Source organism: Aspergillus versicolor (assembly GCF_001890125.1).
Source record: "Aspergillus versicolor CBS 583.65 unplaced genomic scaffold ASPVEscaffold_7, whole genome shotgun sequence".
Taxonomy (NCBI): Eukaryota; Fungi; Ascomycota; class Eurotiomycetes; order Eurotiales; family Aspergillaceae; genus Aspergillus; species Aspergillus versicolor.
In genome coordinates, this window is record NW_024467530.1 from 872,500 (window position 1) to 886,293 (window position 13,794).

General features: G+C 52.1%; 6 protein-coding genes across 6 annotated transcripts; 2 read left to right on the forward strand and 4 right to left on the reverse strand.

Moving 5' to 3' along the window:
* Positions 1 to 881: 881 nt before the first annotated feature.
* On the forward strand, positions 882 to 2,083 carry ASPVEDRAFT_85617 (glycosyltransferase family 32 protein; the record flags this gene model as incomplete). Its single annotated transcript, XM_040817722.1, has 2 exons — positions 882 to 1,390; positions 1,447 to 2,083. The coding sequence occupies 2 exons, from the start codon at positions 882 to 884 to the stop codon at positions 2,081 to 2,083; spliced, it is 1,146 nt and encodes a 381-aa protein (XP_040669974.1).
* A 266-nt stretch (positions 2,084 to 2,349) lies between these two features.
* Positions 2,350 to 4,192, forward strand: ASPVEDRAFT_152598 (uncharacterized protein; the record flags this gene model as incomplete). The annotated part of the gene is made up of 6 exons (XM_040808316.1): positions 2,350 to 2,405; positions 2,464 to 2,531; positions 2,580 to 2,585; positions 2,641 to 2,858; positions 2,924 to 3,721; positions 3,790 to 4,192. The coding sequence occupies 6 exons, from the start codon at positions 2,350 to 2,352 to the stop codon at positions 4,063 to 4,065; spliced, it is 1,422 nt and encodes a 473-aa protein (XP_040669975.1). The 3' UTR covers positions 4,066 to 4,192.
* A 90-nt stretch (positions 4,193 to 4,282) lies between these two features.
* Positions 4,283 to 5,716, reverse strand: ASPVEDRAFT_85619 (phosphoesterase superfamily protein; the record flags this gene model as incomplete). Its single annotated transcript, XM_040817723.1, has 2 exons — positions 4,283 to 5,089; positions 5,159 to 5,716. The coding sequence occupies 2 exons, from the start codon at positions 5,714 to 5,716 to the stop codon at positions 4,283 to 4,285; spliced, it is 1,365 nt and encodes a 454-aa protein (XP_040669976.1).
* A 1,564-nt stretch (positions 5,717 to 7,280) lies between these two features.
* On the reverse strand, positions 7,281 to 8,094 carry ASPVEDRAFT_136164 (uncharacterized protein; the record flags this gene model as incomplete). Its single annotated transcript, XM_040807271.1, has 2 exons — positions 7,281 to 7,528; positions 7,584 to 8,094. The coding sequence occupies 2 exons, from the start codon at positions 8,092 to 8,094 to the stop codon at positions 7,281 to 7,283; spliced, it is 759 nt and encodes a 252-aa protein (XP_040669977.1).
* Positions 8,095 to 11,135: 3,041 nt separating this feature from the next.
* On the reverse strand, positions 11,136 to 11,933 carry ASPVEDRAFT_136342 (MSF1 domain protein; the record flags this gene model as incomplete). Its single annotated transcript, XM_040807284.1, has 1 exon — positions 11,136 to 11,933. The coding sequence occupies one exon, from the start codon at positions 11,931 to 11,933 to the stop codon at positions 11,136 to 11,138; it is 798 nt and encodes a 265-aa protein (XP_040669978.1).
* Positions 11,934 to 12,258: 325 nt separating this feature from the next.
* ASPVEDRAFT_775219 (uncharacterized protein) lies at positions 12,259 to 13,655 on the reverse strand. Its single transcript, XM_040816401.1, has one exon. The coding sequence runs from the start codon at positions 13,370 to 13,372 to the stop codon at positions 12,584 to 12,586; it is 789 nt and encodes a 262-aa protein (XP_040669979.1). The 5' UTR covers positions 13,373 to 13,655; the 3' UTR covers positions 12,259 to 12,583.
* Between the last annotated feature and the right edge of the window lie 139 nt (positions 13,656 to 13,794).

Here is a 13,794-nt window from a genome sequence, read left to right on the forward strand (position 1 = left end):
TCCGATGGAAAGTGCGTGAATTCTTTCTCTTCATATTCTTATGTTCTCCCATATCTAATTCATTTGTCAGTCCTAAACCCGACCGTCTCCAGCATATATTTGAGTTGTCCTGCTTTATTTATTACTACTGCCCTTGATTATGGCCCTTATATTAACAGTAGACGTCAAGTTAATATTACCTTAAGTTAGCTGACAGGAGGCTGTTAGTCATCCTGTCAACTTCTTGAACAACCACTGACGACCTCTGATTGGCTCCCTCAAGCAAGGCACTTTTCCAATATCTGCCCTATAATTCTACGTATTTCAAGTTAAACTATTAAACATACAGTCCAACACTCTCTCAATCAATCTACATTTTTATAGGCGTCCTCACGCTTCGCAATCTTACAAATGGCAAAGTTGCTGTGGCAGCTGGGTGAGTGTCGAGATCGGTGTCGAGTTCTCGTGCATCTACAGCCCAGGTTATACAAGCACTGTAAGTATAAGTAATGAGCTTTATTCTTTAGTGCATTCTTGGATCGCCTTTATTAGACCGAATAATAATACCCGTCCAGGTGTGAGGCAGTCACTGAGGTGTGGCGATAGCCACTCAACTAAGGAATGCAATTACATAATCCATGGGCATTTCCGCATCCGGAAATCGGAGTTAGGGCTCCCAGACATCAACACCAGATCCGTTTGCAGGCACAGTTACAGCCTCTCCTGATCACATTCCAGGAGTGCTTTCGGAAAGTCGCATCAAACAGCCAGCCTCCAATAATCCAGTCTCTTGCCGCCCACCACCACAGCGGAGTAGAAATGTACAAACTCAATGCCAGCCCTACATCCTCCCCCTCTCCCTCCTCTTCGCCACATTCACAACCCCCGTCACGGCCTCCGCGATGATCTATGACTCGGGCAGCTCCAAGGCTGGCCACATCATCGTTCATATCATGCGGCGAAGAAGCATCCTCTTCTGCGTCTTCGCCATCGTCCTCATCCTGCTCATGTACCCCTTCAGCTCGTCATATCTCCTCCCAACAGCCGAATTGAGTCCGTCCGAACCTCTGGTGCCAGAGCCAGAACCAGAGCCTCAAGTACCTTCTTCACCAAACACCTCACCTTACGAGCTCCTCAACCGCCCCATCTCATCTGATAGAACCTCCATCCCAAAGATCATCCACCAAACATGGTTTCCGGCGGGCACGAACATGTCCGAGTCGGCGCAGCAATGGGTGGCCACTGTAAAGACCAAGAATCCAGACTGGGAGTATGTACTCTGGGACGACGAGTCAGATGAGCTTCTCGTGAAGAAGTATTTCCCGTGGTTCCTCGAGACGTACAGGCAGTTGCCGCAGGAGATCAACCGTGCCGACATGGTGCGAAATTTCTACATGTATCTTTTTGGCGGGTTAGTACCTTACTTTAACAGTTTTCGTTTAGTATCTAGGATACTGACAAGTGCAGAATGTACCTCGATGTCGACACAGAGGCGCTCCGCCCCATCGACTCGCTATTCGTTTCTCACGACGTGCACCTCAGGCCACACAAGGAGGTGTACGCCGCAGACCACGCCCCCGACTCAGGGACCATCCAGCGAGCCTTCATGGGCCGCATGGCACACACTCTCGATCCCGAAGGGCTCGGCGCAATCCCCAACGGCTGGATGGCCTCGCCCCCGGGCCACCCCTACTGGCTGCTACCCGTGCTCAACGTGCTCGAGAACCCCAAGGGTGACGGCAGCGTGGAGGGCATGACAGGCCCCGGAATCCTAGGCCCCATAATGAAACAGTACTTTGGGAATGGACGGCAGTCGCTGCGTCGACAGCTGTGTCACCGGGTGCAGACCCTGCAGCCGAGCTGGGACCTGTACTGCCCGCACTATAGCATGGAAGATATCCCTGCGAGCGAGAGCTTGAAACACTCGCTTATCCTGCTGCCCAGGGAGCAGATCTACCCTTATAGCTGGGTGGATGATGGCGATGTGAAGGCCTGTCTAGGGGCGAAGTCGAATCCAAAGTTCGATCCGGAGGAGTGTAAGCGGCGGATGGATGTGGATGCGTGGCCGAGTTACTTCATTACATATTGTACGCATACGTGGTAGACTAGAATAATCAGGATAGATGTATTAGATGCGATAATCATGATATCTTTGCTTGACCTGAAGAGTAGTGATAGTCGAGCGTACGTCTGGGTCGCTACGCTGGCCACGCCGCATCGGGACATCCTCGCAGTAAGCAGGGCAGTTAGGGTTGCATCAATGACGGCTGTTGCATCAGTGCCTGGGCCCAGGCACAACCAAGGTACGCTTCTGGCAGGGGTGTTTAAAGAGTAGTCTGCAGGGGAATCTCGTCTCTGGCCAGTTTCACCATGTCTGCCAACCCTGCTGCTAGTGGTCGGCCGTGGAGTATTGTTCTCTGTACACTGTAAGTTCTCCGTCTTTACCTTCAGTGTAAGACCCTCAAGCTAACAGTTAAAATGCAGAAACTGGATCGTCTGGTCAAACCTGACTATCCTCTTTAACAAATGGATTCTCGAATCTACTCCATTTCGTGAGTCCCTCGCTCCTATCTATATCCAACGCACTAACAGCTTCACAGGATACCGTATGCCCTAACTCCAACCACACCACTACCAAACACAAAATACTAACAACCATAGCAATCCTCTTAACAACATGGCACCTCCTCTTCGCCACCCTCGCAACCCAGATCCTCGCTCGCACAACCTCCCTCCTCTCCGCGCGCTCCTCCGTCCCCATGACCCCAGCGCACTACATGGCCAAAATCGCCCCAATCGGCATCTTATACAGCGGCAGCCTCGTCTGCAGTAACACAGCCTACATGTATCTAAACGTGGGGTTCATCCAGATGCTAAAGGTGCGCCTCCCAACCACCAGCCACTGCACCATTCCTCACCTGCTAATCTGGTTCTATACGTACAGGCATCCGGCCCCGTCATAACCCTCCTAACAAGCGCACTCTACCGCGTAACTGAACTCACAGCATCCAAGCTCCTCAACATCGGGGTGATCACTGCCTCCGTCGCGCTGACCGTGTGCAGCGAGATCCAGTTCTCGTGGATTGGGGTGGCCGTGCAGCTTGCCGCGCTGGTGTTTGACTCTATGAGGCTTGTGTTGATGCAGATGCTTACTTCGCCTTCTCCTTCTCCTTCATCATCTTCTTCTTCTTCTTCGTCTGCGGATGTCTCGACTATGGCTGAGGATGTACATGAGGATGAAGAGCGGGAGCGTGAGCGTGAACGTGAACATGAGGGTCTCCTGCTCGAAAGAGACACAGACGAAGAAGCCTGCCGGATCAGTTCAAGGGCGAGCCCGAATATTATCGAGTCAAAGGGTCCTATTGTCAGTACCAGCGCTAGTCTCAGCAGTACAGCTGCAGGTTCATTTACTGGTGAAGGAGGAAGCAGCAGCAGCAGCAGCCTGAGTTCCAAACCGAACCCCAAACCAAAAGCGAAAGTCGAGCCCGGCAAGATGGACCCGCTGCTTAGCTTGTACTACACAGCGCCAATCTGCGCATTCATGAACAGTGTTCTTGCATGGAGGGCAGAGGTTGTTCCTTTCCTAGAGGGTCAAGGTCAGGGTCAAGAGCAGGGGCAGAATCAAGATCAAGGTCAGGAATCAAGTGCCGGGCTACTAGGAATAGTTCTACAAACTGGTCTGGGGATTCTCCTGCTAAACGCCTGTGTTGGGTTTATGTTGAATGTTGCTGTTTTCACGCTGGTTCGTATATCCATCCTCCCCTACCCTACCCTACCCTTCCTAACATCTAAGTACTCATGAGTTGGTAGATTGGCAAAACCTCCGGCCTGACAATGACGCTCGTCAGCATCCCCAAAAATATCATGTTGATCGTCGCATCGGTCGTTCTCTGGGGTACGCAGGTCTCGGTGGTCCAGGGGGTGGGATACTCTGTTGCCCTTGCGGGCTTGGTTGTTTATGCTGGGGGTGGAGTTTATATTGCGAGGGGGTATAGGAGGGTAGGAAGGTGTATGGGCTTTGGGAGACGGGGGAGGTATGACCTTTTGGATGAAGGGAAGAAGAAAGAGGGGAAGGGGATCTTTTAGATGTTTCTATTGTACTTACTTTTACTACCTTACCACCGTACTTGGCTATGCTTGAATTGGGTGGATAATACTCATGTTTATAATACTAAAAGAATGCCATATTAAAACCATAATCCGTAACATAATTAACGTCATATTTTTACTCTGCCGAGTTACAACCCATATCGTTACCACATAATTAATCGTAAAATGCCCCAGGCATATTATATTTGTCTATTTACAGCCTAACCTTGAAATGCTGGGGCTCAGGAAGCTTATCAAGGGTATCCTGTCTAGCCGAGCCCTGGATCAAATGCTCAAAGGAAGCCGCATGCTCGACGCGCGGGGTGAACGGCTCAAAGTCCCAGAGGTAGCCGAGGGTGCGCAGAATCGACGACGCAGAGTACGAGATCGTCTCGCCGTTGTGGTTGGTGCCCTGCTGTTCAACAGCACCCTTGCTGACCCAGGGGGAGATAAGGAGGGTGGGGATACGGCCACCGAGACGGTCGAAGGGGAAGGTATAGTTCTTGCCGTTGGGGGTCTCGAGGGAGAAAGTGAGGTTATCGGGGCGGGGGGCCAGAGGGGCAGGCACGTGGTCGTGGAAACCACCGCTCTCGTCGAAGGTGAGGACGAACAGGGTGTTGTTCCACTGCGGGCTTGCGCGAAGGGCGTCGTAAACGGACTTGATAAAGTCCTCGCCGTCGGAGATAAGGCCGGAGGGGTGCATGGAGGTGGTACCAACGCCGCAGCAGGACGGGTTGAGGTAAGTGAGTTCGGAAAGGTTGCCCTTGGCGGCGTCGTGGTAGAAGTTTGCCAGGGGCACGATCTTGTCGTCGTTGCCAGTCTTGTAGGTCCAGTCGAAAAAGCCGGCGTCAGGGCCAGTGCCACCGTCGGGGTCGACGTAGTTCATCCAGGAGTGGCCGGTCTCGGTGAGCTGCTGGAAGAGCGAGCGGTTGGGCAGCTCGTGCTTGTCGAAGCCCTCGTCGTTGAGACCGTGTCCGTGTGACGTACCGGAAACAAGAGCAGCGCGGTTGGGGTTAGTGTTCTAAGTTCAATCAATTAGCTTTTTGTTTTGTTTTCTCAAGTCGCGAATCAACGCAAGAGATGAACTTACTCCGGGGATATCAGAGTGCCAGTGGTTGAAGGTCAGGTACTCCTTAACAAGGGAAGTCAGGACAGGCACCTGATCCTCGGTATAGTAGTGCATGACCTGCTTAACAAGGTCGGCCTTCTCGGCCTCGGCCTCGTAGAGGCGCATCTGCTCGTGCGCAAAGCCCTTGTTGGTGGCCTTGAGCTTGCCCGATGCAATGGCGGCGTTGTCAGGAGTGTACTCGCCATAGAACTGGATGTTGTTGCCGTAGATGGCATGGTCAGGGTCATTGATGACCGAGTCGAAGCTCTTGGGAGCAGTGCAGGCCTCGCCCTCGGAGGCATCGGTCAGGTTGAACGGGTTGCAAAACGGGCCGTTGTGGAGGGGGTTCTCGAGGCCCTTTGTGGTCTGACCACCGAGGATGTTGTCAAAGGAGCGGTTCTCCATGACAAGGATGACCACATTCTTAATGTGCGACTTGAGGTTGTCGACGGAGCGGCTCGAGTGAGGCTGCTGGCCGGTCGGGACGGCCACTGCCGCGACGGCGAAGGAAAGGAGACCGAAGTAGGCGCTGAGATGCATTGTCAGGACGGCTCAAGCTCAAGCTTCTGCTGCTGCTGCTGTCATTTTTTGATTGGAATTCCAGCGGTTTTTATAGCTGGGGACGCGATCGCATTCCACTGGAGCGACGCGAGCTCGCCCTTGCCTACCCCAACCACGTGCAAGGGCCTGAGGTTGTGATGCGTAAATGCGCATCGGACTTCACATCCCTCCTTACTTGAATGGGGTCTTGAGATGCAGATCATGGCCATCGCGATAATGGTGGGCCGCACCGTCAAGACGGCCGGCGACATGGCGAGATCAGCCTGGAAGCGAGCTCCAATGAGATGGATCTGCAGGTGCACGGGAAGAGCGCATCATGGGGTGGTGCAGCGGGCATGCGCAGAGTGCACAAGACTGCCAGGAATAGGATGGAGCAGATGGAGCAAGCGGCGTGCTGGAACGGAGGCCGAATGTTCTCACAGAGACCGGGTGGGCCATCAACAAGACAAGCAATGAAGCAAAGAACCAGGCGGCGAAAGATCCTCAGGGCGTGCGGAGAGTCTGCGGCTTCATTGGACGCGGCGATGACTATTGCGGGCGTCCGATTGGGCAGCAGTGTGATCGGCGACAGGTCCACGGACAGACAACACCAGGATAGCAGCCGAATATTTGCTCTCAAAAGCAGGTCGGTTCAGTCTGATTGTTTCTTAGCGAGCGCTGCCAGGAACCGGAGTGCAACCGTGGTTCAGCCACCACGTTCGCTTGTGTTCCATGGATTGCAGCATGACGGCGAGAGCGCAAATGGTTACAACGGCTGAGCTGACATTTGGCATACTACTGACTCACTGAGTATAGGGAGGCCAAATCGCGATCGCATTGCCCGTCGAGGAACATTACGAGGCAGCAATCCCCCACCTCGTATCCTTCGGATATCGTCATTTCAACTGCTACGACCTTACCCCTCCTAATCTCGGGACGAAGTGCGGCGTTGAGTGCAACTGAATCGTCTGGGTTTACTATCGCATCCCGGCTGGCACCGGAGATGACGCGGTGGAGTAGGTACAATCTAGTCAGACGAAGAGATATATTGCTGGGAAGTGGGCCAGAGGATTAGACGACGCCATGAGTGAGCAGGCGGATATTGGAAGGTCACTAAGCAGATGGAAGAGTTCAGAGAGGTGGCAGTGGCAACGAAAATGACCTCGATATAGCCGGAATGTATTCAAGGACTAGTAATACTATTATAGAAGTAATTATATACAGCGATAGATGGTGGCTTCGACTGGCGATAGCCCTCTGCTGGTCCAAGATCGGCCCTGTCATGTCTGCTGTCCGGGTGACCTCCGCAGCTGACTAGCGCCGCACCCTGCAGAGACACCTCTAGGAGGTTTTTTTTTTTTGAGCGAGCGAGTGCATCATAACATTGCTGATGCTGTTCATGTTGGCGTCGACTGAAAAGCTGTCGAGCAGTCTGTAGGAACCGTGGCTTTGGCATCCAAAATAGATGCGGGTAGTGCCGCCCAATGAGAACCTGAGTCGGTTCGCGTTCGTAAATCATACAGCGCAAAAAACGTACATCGTTTTTTGTTGAAAGAAATGAAAATCAACCGTCGCTCGATGAACTTCCTTGAGATGGTGCGCGAGCGCAGACAAGCTCGATTTGTATTTCGCTTTCCTCCTCTGGCTTAGGTGCAGTCTCCGCCGGAACGCGGCCAATTATCCCAACAGCAACTTGTTCGGCCTGATCACTAGAGGACATATCATCAATGAACCATGACTCCCATGGACTGTCGGGATTTCCATGAGTCTTGACATAGGCTTGTTTGGTGTCTTCGTCTTCCGACACAAATGCTAGCAAACCGAGTCAGAACATCCAGAGAAGAGGCTAGTGTGCTTGTGAACTTACATATAACAGGGATATTCTGGACCTCAAACAACGTGGGCGGACAGTTGGGTAAAATCGGCGGAGTTGAGCGGAACGAGTGGATCACGTTGCTAAGGGGGTTGGTGTATGTGTCGGCATTCTGCACATATTCTAATAGGTTTTCCTTCAGGTATCTCTTGAGGTCGGTCGAGCAACTCGAACCCCAGACACCGTCACATCCGTTGTTACCGCCCGATGGCGCGCCGGTTAGATTGCCCACGCGCACTGCAATCTCAGACGTGCGATTAATGTTGATGACAGAGTTGTTCGTGGAGGCTTGATATCCGATCCAAAAACCGGTCTTGACCATCGGTGCTTGGCCTTTCCCTCGACCATCGGCATCAAAGGCGTAGAAAAAATTCATTGTTTCCAGGAAAAGGGGATCAAATTTGAACGGGATGGCCGTTTGGGCCAATGGGTCAACACATCCCTTATCCCAAAAGGAACATATCTCGGCGGTCGCGGAGGGCGAAAGCGTCGCTAAGATTGTCATAAGAAGCAATAAACACGGTCGGGTCATCGACCATAATCCAAAAGAGGTAGCCATTTGATCAAGCAGTCGTCTAGCAACTGCCTTGGAAGGCTCTCGATTATGCGGGAAGGGACAGGCCAAACAGCATCCTACTGCGGTGTAGGTGTCGAGAATGAGAAACAGTCCAAGGTTATCGAACAAATATCAAGCAATGTCTTCCAGATCCAACGAGAAATAAGCCGATCCGTTGACTCCGTTGCAGCGGGCGCGGACGGAGGGTGAATTCGAGGAGAGGTTGTGATACTATGACAAGGGCGTCCAAATAGGCGCTCCGGCGTTTCAGTGCAGGTCAGAAGAAGACCCGTCCTTTCGATAGTCGGTGGAAAAAAATAACGGTCCAAAGAAGAATGGCAATTGCTCTGTTACACTAAAGGGCGAGAAAATCGGATGGGTCGCGCGAAGAAAAAAGGTGGTGAGAGTCGGAAGTAAAGGGGGGAGAGCCAGATCAAGGGCGACGACGGAAGCGAGGGGAAACAAGGCAGAGACTACCAGACGCGAGGCAATATATGGAACAATAAGCAGGATGCGGAGGACACGAAGGCCAACACAGACGAGACGGAGAAAAGCCGGCCTGAAAAGCGACACAGGCAAAAAGCGAGTCGATGATGGAACAGCCTGAGGTCTGACTGCGTTCAAAGTTGGTCAGTTGGTAGGGCCCGGAGCCTCCGCGCCGTCAGGTGCTGGTAACAGTCAACAGCAAGCGGCCTTCCGGGCGGCTTGGCAGCTATGCTGATTGGCCATCTCCGCATCAACCCTTCCGGAAAAGGCAATTCAAGGTGGGGATCGCTTCCAGGGTCAGCCAAACCAACCACTCACTGGCCTGGGTCGGGTCGCGCTGCTTCACGAGCAGAGATTTGAGACATTCCATTTCAGCCGGCTTTTTATGCTCCTCCGGCGTCTTGGATGCTCCTTTGGGCTGCGAGTCAGATCGAGTGTCTCTTCGAGTCGCTCGCAGTACTACAGTACCCTTTGGTCGATTCTTCAATGCTCCTCACCAGCACAAGCTGCAAAGCTGTTCGAGTGCTGCCCTGAATCGTGTGGCGCTCTTGGCGACTGTCTGACCCCACTTGGCGCACTTTTCGCAGCTCATTGGCCCTTCAGGGTCCTTGCGGGAGCGCATTCTCGCTGACCTCATCTGATTCGACCAGGAATGTGCACCCAAGATGGATGTCTCAAGAAGTGTCTGCCAATGACGCAATCGACATGTCGGATCTGCCCACAGCATTGAACATCTCCTGGTCCCTGGATCCTGATCAGCAGACGATAGCCAAGCAGGTCGATCAGTCCGGTTATATCCCGATAATGAGATTGTCAGCCGCAAGGTATCTGGAGTTATGCATACTTGCCGACGAATCCTGCCCTGAAACTGCAAAACCTGCTGCTGCCTTGTTTTCTGCCACGGTTGCTCGGCTAGTAGCCCATACACCGTAGACACCGACCGGGATATCGGTCTCCATTCAAGTGCCGACGGTGGACCAGAAGGTATAAGGCTGAACATTGTGATACATTGGCCGCAAGAAAATACATTCTGGAAAGAAATCATGTCCAGGTAATACGTATGAAGTTTTCGGCTACAGATGTCAAGACCAAATCCATGCCACATTCAAGCGTTCGATCTCTTTCCAGGCTGTCTCTGCCGGTAGGTCCTTAATGCGATTTTTCTTTTCGTACTGCAAGGGCCCGCTTCACCTCCGTCGGCTTCCTATCCATGGGCCCACCCGTTCATCGCAATACACTACAAAATCTGCAGCTTCACTATCTCTCTGTTATTTGCACCTTGCAGATGAGAAATCAAATGCCTTTTCGGAGCTACTTTACCTCTTATACTCACGACCTTGGCACAAACAGCGGAGACTGATAACCCATCTGTGCTTCGCATAATTCGTAGAAGAGGAACGGGGATCAAACCCCCAGGCCATTCAAATGGTTCTGTCTTTCAGGCTAACGAGCAGCACGCGCTGGCCCTTAGCCTTGTTTCTGAGTGCCATCGTTCTGTCCAGGCCCTTCGGCTGGGCTGGATAAGTTCCTGTACATTTTTATGCACATCTACCGCGGTTAGAAGCAGCATTTGTATACTTGTTCTCCCTCTAGTAAAATGGAGTTGTGAGAGTCCAGCTTAGGCGCCTGTATCTGTCCCAATTCAGTTGTATCCGTGATAGCTTCGGGCCGCAGACTACTGCCAACACTGCCATGATCCTCTTGTCCACTCTCCGCAGAAGGAGAGGGGTGGGCGGGACATTGTTCGGCCCTGTGCTTGTTATCTGAATCTTCTGACTGGATGATTGGCTCTAGTTTAGTGTTGTATCTGTGACATCTAGCATCAGCTGCAGAAGTTGCAGTGCTGCACTGGGAGAATTCTCCTCTTACGGGTGATTTGCAGACATAGTTTTCTTCATCCCACCGAAGATGTACCGTTGGCCTCTAAAGGCAATTACACAGCTACTGAGTTTGGAATGTGCCAACTGCCGTGGAGCGGAGCGGCTCGAATCGGGCCTGCTGGTGGATACCATACAAGAACCTTAAGAGCCTGCTACTTTTCCGATGGGCTGTGTACACTTTCCCGTCGCCGCGGGCCAAAATAATGTTGTCAAATAATGTTGTTTACTCAGCGATTACAGGAATGGAGTGATAATATTTTTCTTGAAGTCATTTCAGTGGATAATGATAGCATAGAAAACGTGATAAGGTAAACCCGTCAGTTGGAAGTAATCCGTATATTGTACAATGGGTGTCTTCAACCAAATGAAGCGACCGGGTTTGGGCAGTATGCCCCATAGTGTACATAGGTCGTGACAATTCTCGTCGATACATGCAATGTAACACGCTTCTGGAAAGCAGACAATGTCCAGAAAATCGAAAACAGGATAAAAAAGACAATATAGTAGGAGAGTGTCAATATAAAAACCAAATGAATCCCAAACGCCAATGCTCCACGCTCGAATGTCGCATCAATATTGACATGGTCGAAATTTGTATAAAGTGCTCCAGATATGGTAGAAGACTCAGTCGTCGTTATTAGAGTGGCCTCGAAGCCAGACACGCTTCCAGGGGCCTTCGCCACCCATAACCACAGACTCGCGGTCCTGGTGCATGCCCTCAAGCACGCCGACTATTCCGCCGCTGCGTAGACGCTCCAGAACAACATTCATTCCTTGCTTGCTCTTGAGGATGGCGTCGCGAGTGCGGTTAAGTCCAATCAGCTCAATGGTGCGTTGAATTCCTGCAGTGGACAGCGAGGTGAAAAATCCCCGCTTGGGAGCCTCCTCTTCGTAGTCTCCGTTATGATCCGAGGCAGCCTCTGTCTTCCTGCGGCCGAGAAGCTTCCCCTGTCCAAAGCGAGAACGGAACGTAACAGTCGTGTTCACAGTGGTTTGTTCACATCGCCGATTGTCGAGAGACAAGCCTTCCAGCTTCTCCGGGGGGCCATCTGGTTGCTGGCGTCGATAAACTTGTTTTTCCACCACGCTGAGAATTCCGGTCCACTCCATGTTACGTGATTCGGACTCCATCCAGCCTTCTTTGGCATCGACGACGGTCGTCTCGAGAATGTAGCTTTGTCCGGAACTGTCGGAACCGCCAATGCCCTTCGGGAGAAGCTTCAGAATCCCAGAGGGCACTTTCGATTTCTTTAGATGAATTCGCGTGGTATGCAGTCGATGAGTCTTCGGGTCAACATATCGATCAATGACATCTGTCGTCAGGACATGTTTGGAGTACGGGTTTGGGTAGCGGAGAAAGTAAGCAAGAGAAACGGCGGGAAAGGAATAATCGTAGGTATAGAGGTTCTCAAAGAATTTCATAATGGCCGACACATATACACTGGATGAGGATTGTTATATTGGATGGTAGAGGATGGGAGAAGATGGAGAGCGTTGATGTGTGGCGATCTGGGGGGGGAATGCTGAGGTCGTCTGCTCAATCACCTTTTCTACCATCTTCCGCTCGGCCTCCTTTTGGTCGAAGAATTTCTGCCAGCTCTATGACGCTAGCCCCAATTAGTAAACGCGGGGATGAGAACCGGCCTGTGTAACCTCGGGAGTCACGTGTGATGGTGCCACAATTGCATTCGGCAGTCATGAGATTGGGTAGAACTTGGCCTCATTCGCTTTGAAGCCTGCGTGGTGCGATTGCCTGTCTCAAGGAGGCGATCGAGTTATGATTCAAGGTTGAAATCAGGTTATACGGGAAAATGAGCAAAGGAACTGTGGAAATCGCCCCATGTCAAACCACCATTGATACGTGTCCTGCAGAATATACCATCACAGTTTATATATTTTGACGAACCCACTACGTACTGAAACAGCGTCGAAAGGCAAAGGGTTCTGTATTGAGTATAAAAAACAAACTTAAAATAGCCGTCTCCAACCTTTCATTCAATAATACAATAAGCAAAAAGACAATTAAATTAAAACTTTAGCTGGAGACCATTCAACTGCACGCGAGCATGCAGCTAAGCTTTGCTTGCCCTGAGCATGGTCCGTCCAAGGAAGAACCCTCTCACCCCATTGCTCAACAAACAGACTTCGCCATCAATGAGGTCGCGGGCTGTAATTATCTGTTCGGTGCAGAAGCCTTGGGCTAGAGCATAACGCCTGCTTGTCCCTGCGTTGCCGCCACTTGACAGCGGGGGTGTGATCCATTCGGGCTCATCTTGTCTCGTATCCTCACGCCGTCGGAAATATGGTGTCGTAATACTTCCTTCCATTATCTCGCCGTTCGGGTTCACCAGAAGCACCTCGGCAGTATCCTGCGGCGACGCAATCCCCACCCGGGCCCGTGCAGCCGCGTAGTCCTTGCGCGCAGTGGTCTTGTGGGTTGTGAGTCCCGATGGAGCCGTAGGAGCGGTGTCGATGAAGACACGCCATGGTGTAGAGGCAGGGCTGATTATGAACGGGACGAGGAAATTCTCCAATTCGATCCGTGCGGCAGGGTTGGCCTCGACCTTGCACTCCCCGTTCTTATCGAGGACTAATCGGACGCGCCAACATTTCCCTTTATGCGGAATAAACGTATCAAGATAGCGGGCAAATTGGGCGAGGTCTTGCTCGAGGAACTTGGATGCATTGTCCCAGTTGAAGTAGCGAGCGGCATTCCGGAGTCGGTCCTGATGGTAGGGGAGGAGGTAGTAGGGGGTGACGAGCGGATCAGGATAGGTGTTTGCACCGCGCTGAGAGACTACATCTGGAAGGTAGGGGTCGTAGCGCAGCGTGGAGATGATCTGGAAGGACTCTGAAGACATTGTTCACTGGTTGTAAAACTTTGAAGCTGGATTTGCGATCATTTTGGACCTATCCACGTGCAGTAGGACCGGTTCGCGCCGAGATCGCACTGGGCAGTTAGCAAAAGTCCTGCTAGTCCAAGAGAGCGAGAAACAGGTCGTCCGGCCACCAGCAATCGCCATTGAGGTCTTGTCTGCACGAAAGCGCCCTATGACGACGTTTCGAGGGCCAACTTCCTTCTGGTGAGGGCGGCAGTGGAGCAAGCCAGGAGCTGGCCATAGATTTTGGATCAACGTGATTGGGTGGACCAGCACCAGAGCTCGGGACTGCTGCGCTGTTGCCGGAACGCATAACTTTTTCAAGGCCGCAACTCTCCCATCTCCCCCATCCAGACTGAAACGCGGCCTCTTGCCAACCATCTCTGCGCGGTTCGCCTTCCTTC

What these genes read in the sequence shown, in the direction of transcription:
- ASPVEDRAFT_775219 (XM_040816401.1), bottom strand. Translation starts at nt 13,372, where the DNA reads ATGTCTTCAGAGTCCTTCCAGATCATCTCCACGCTGCGCTACGACCCC.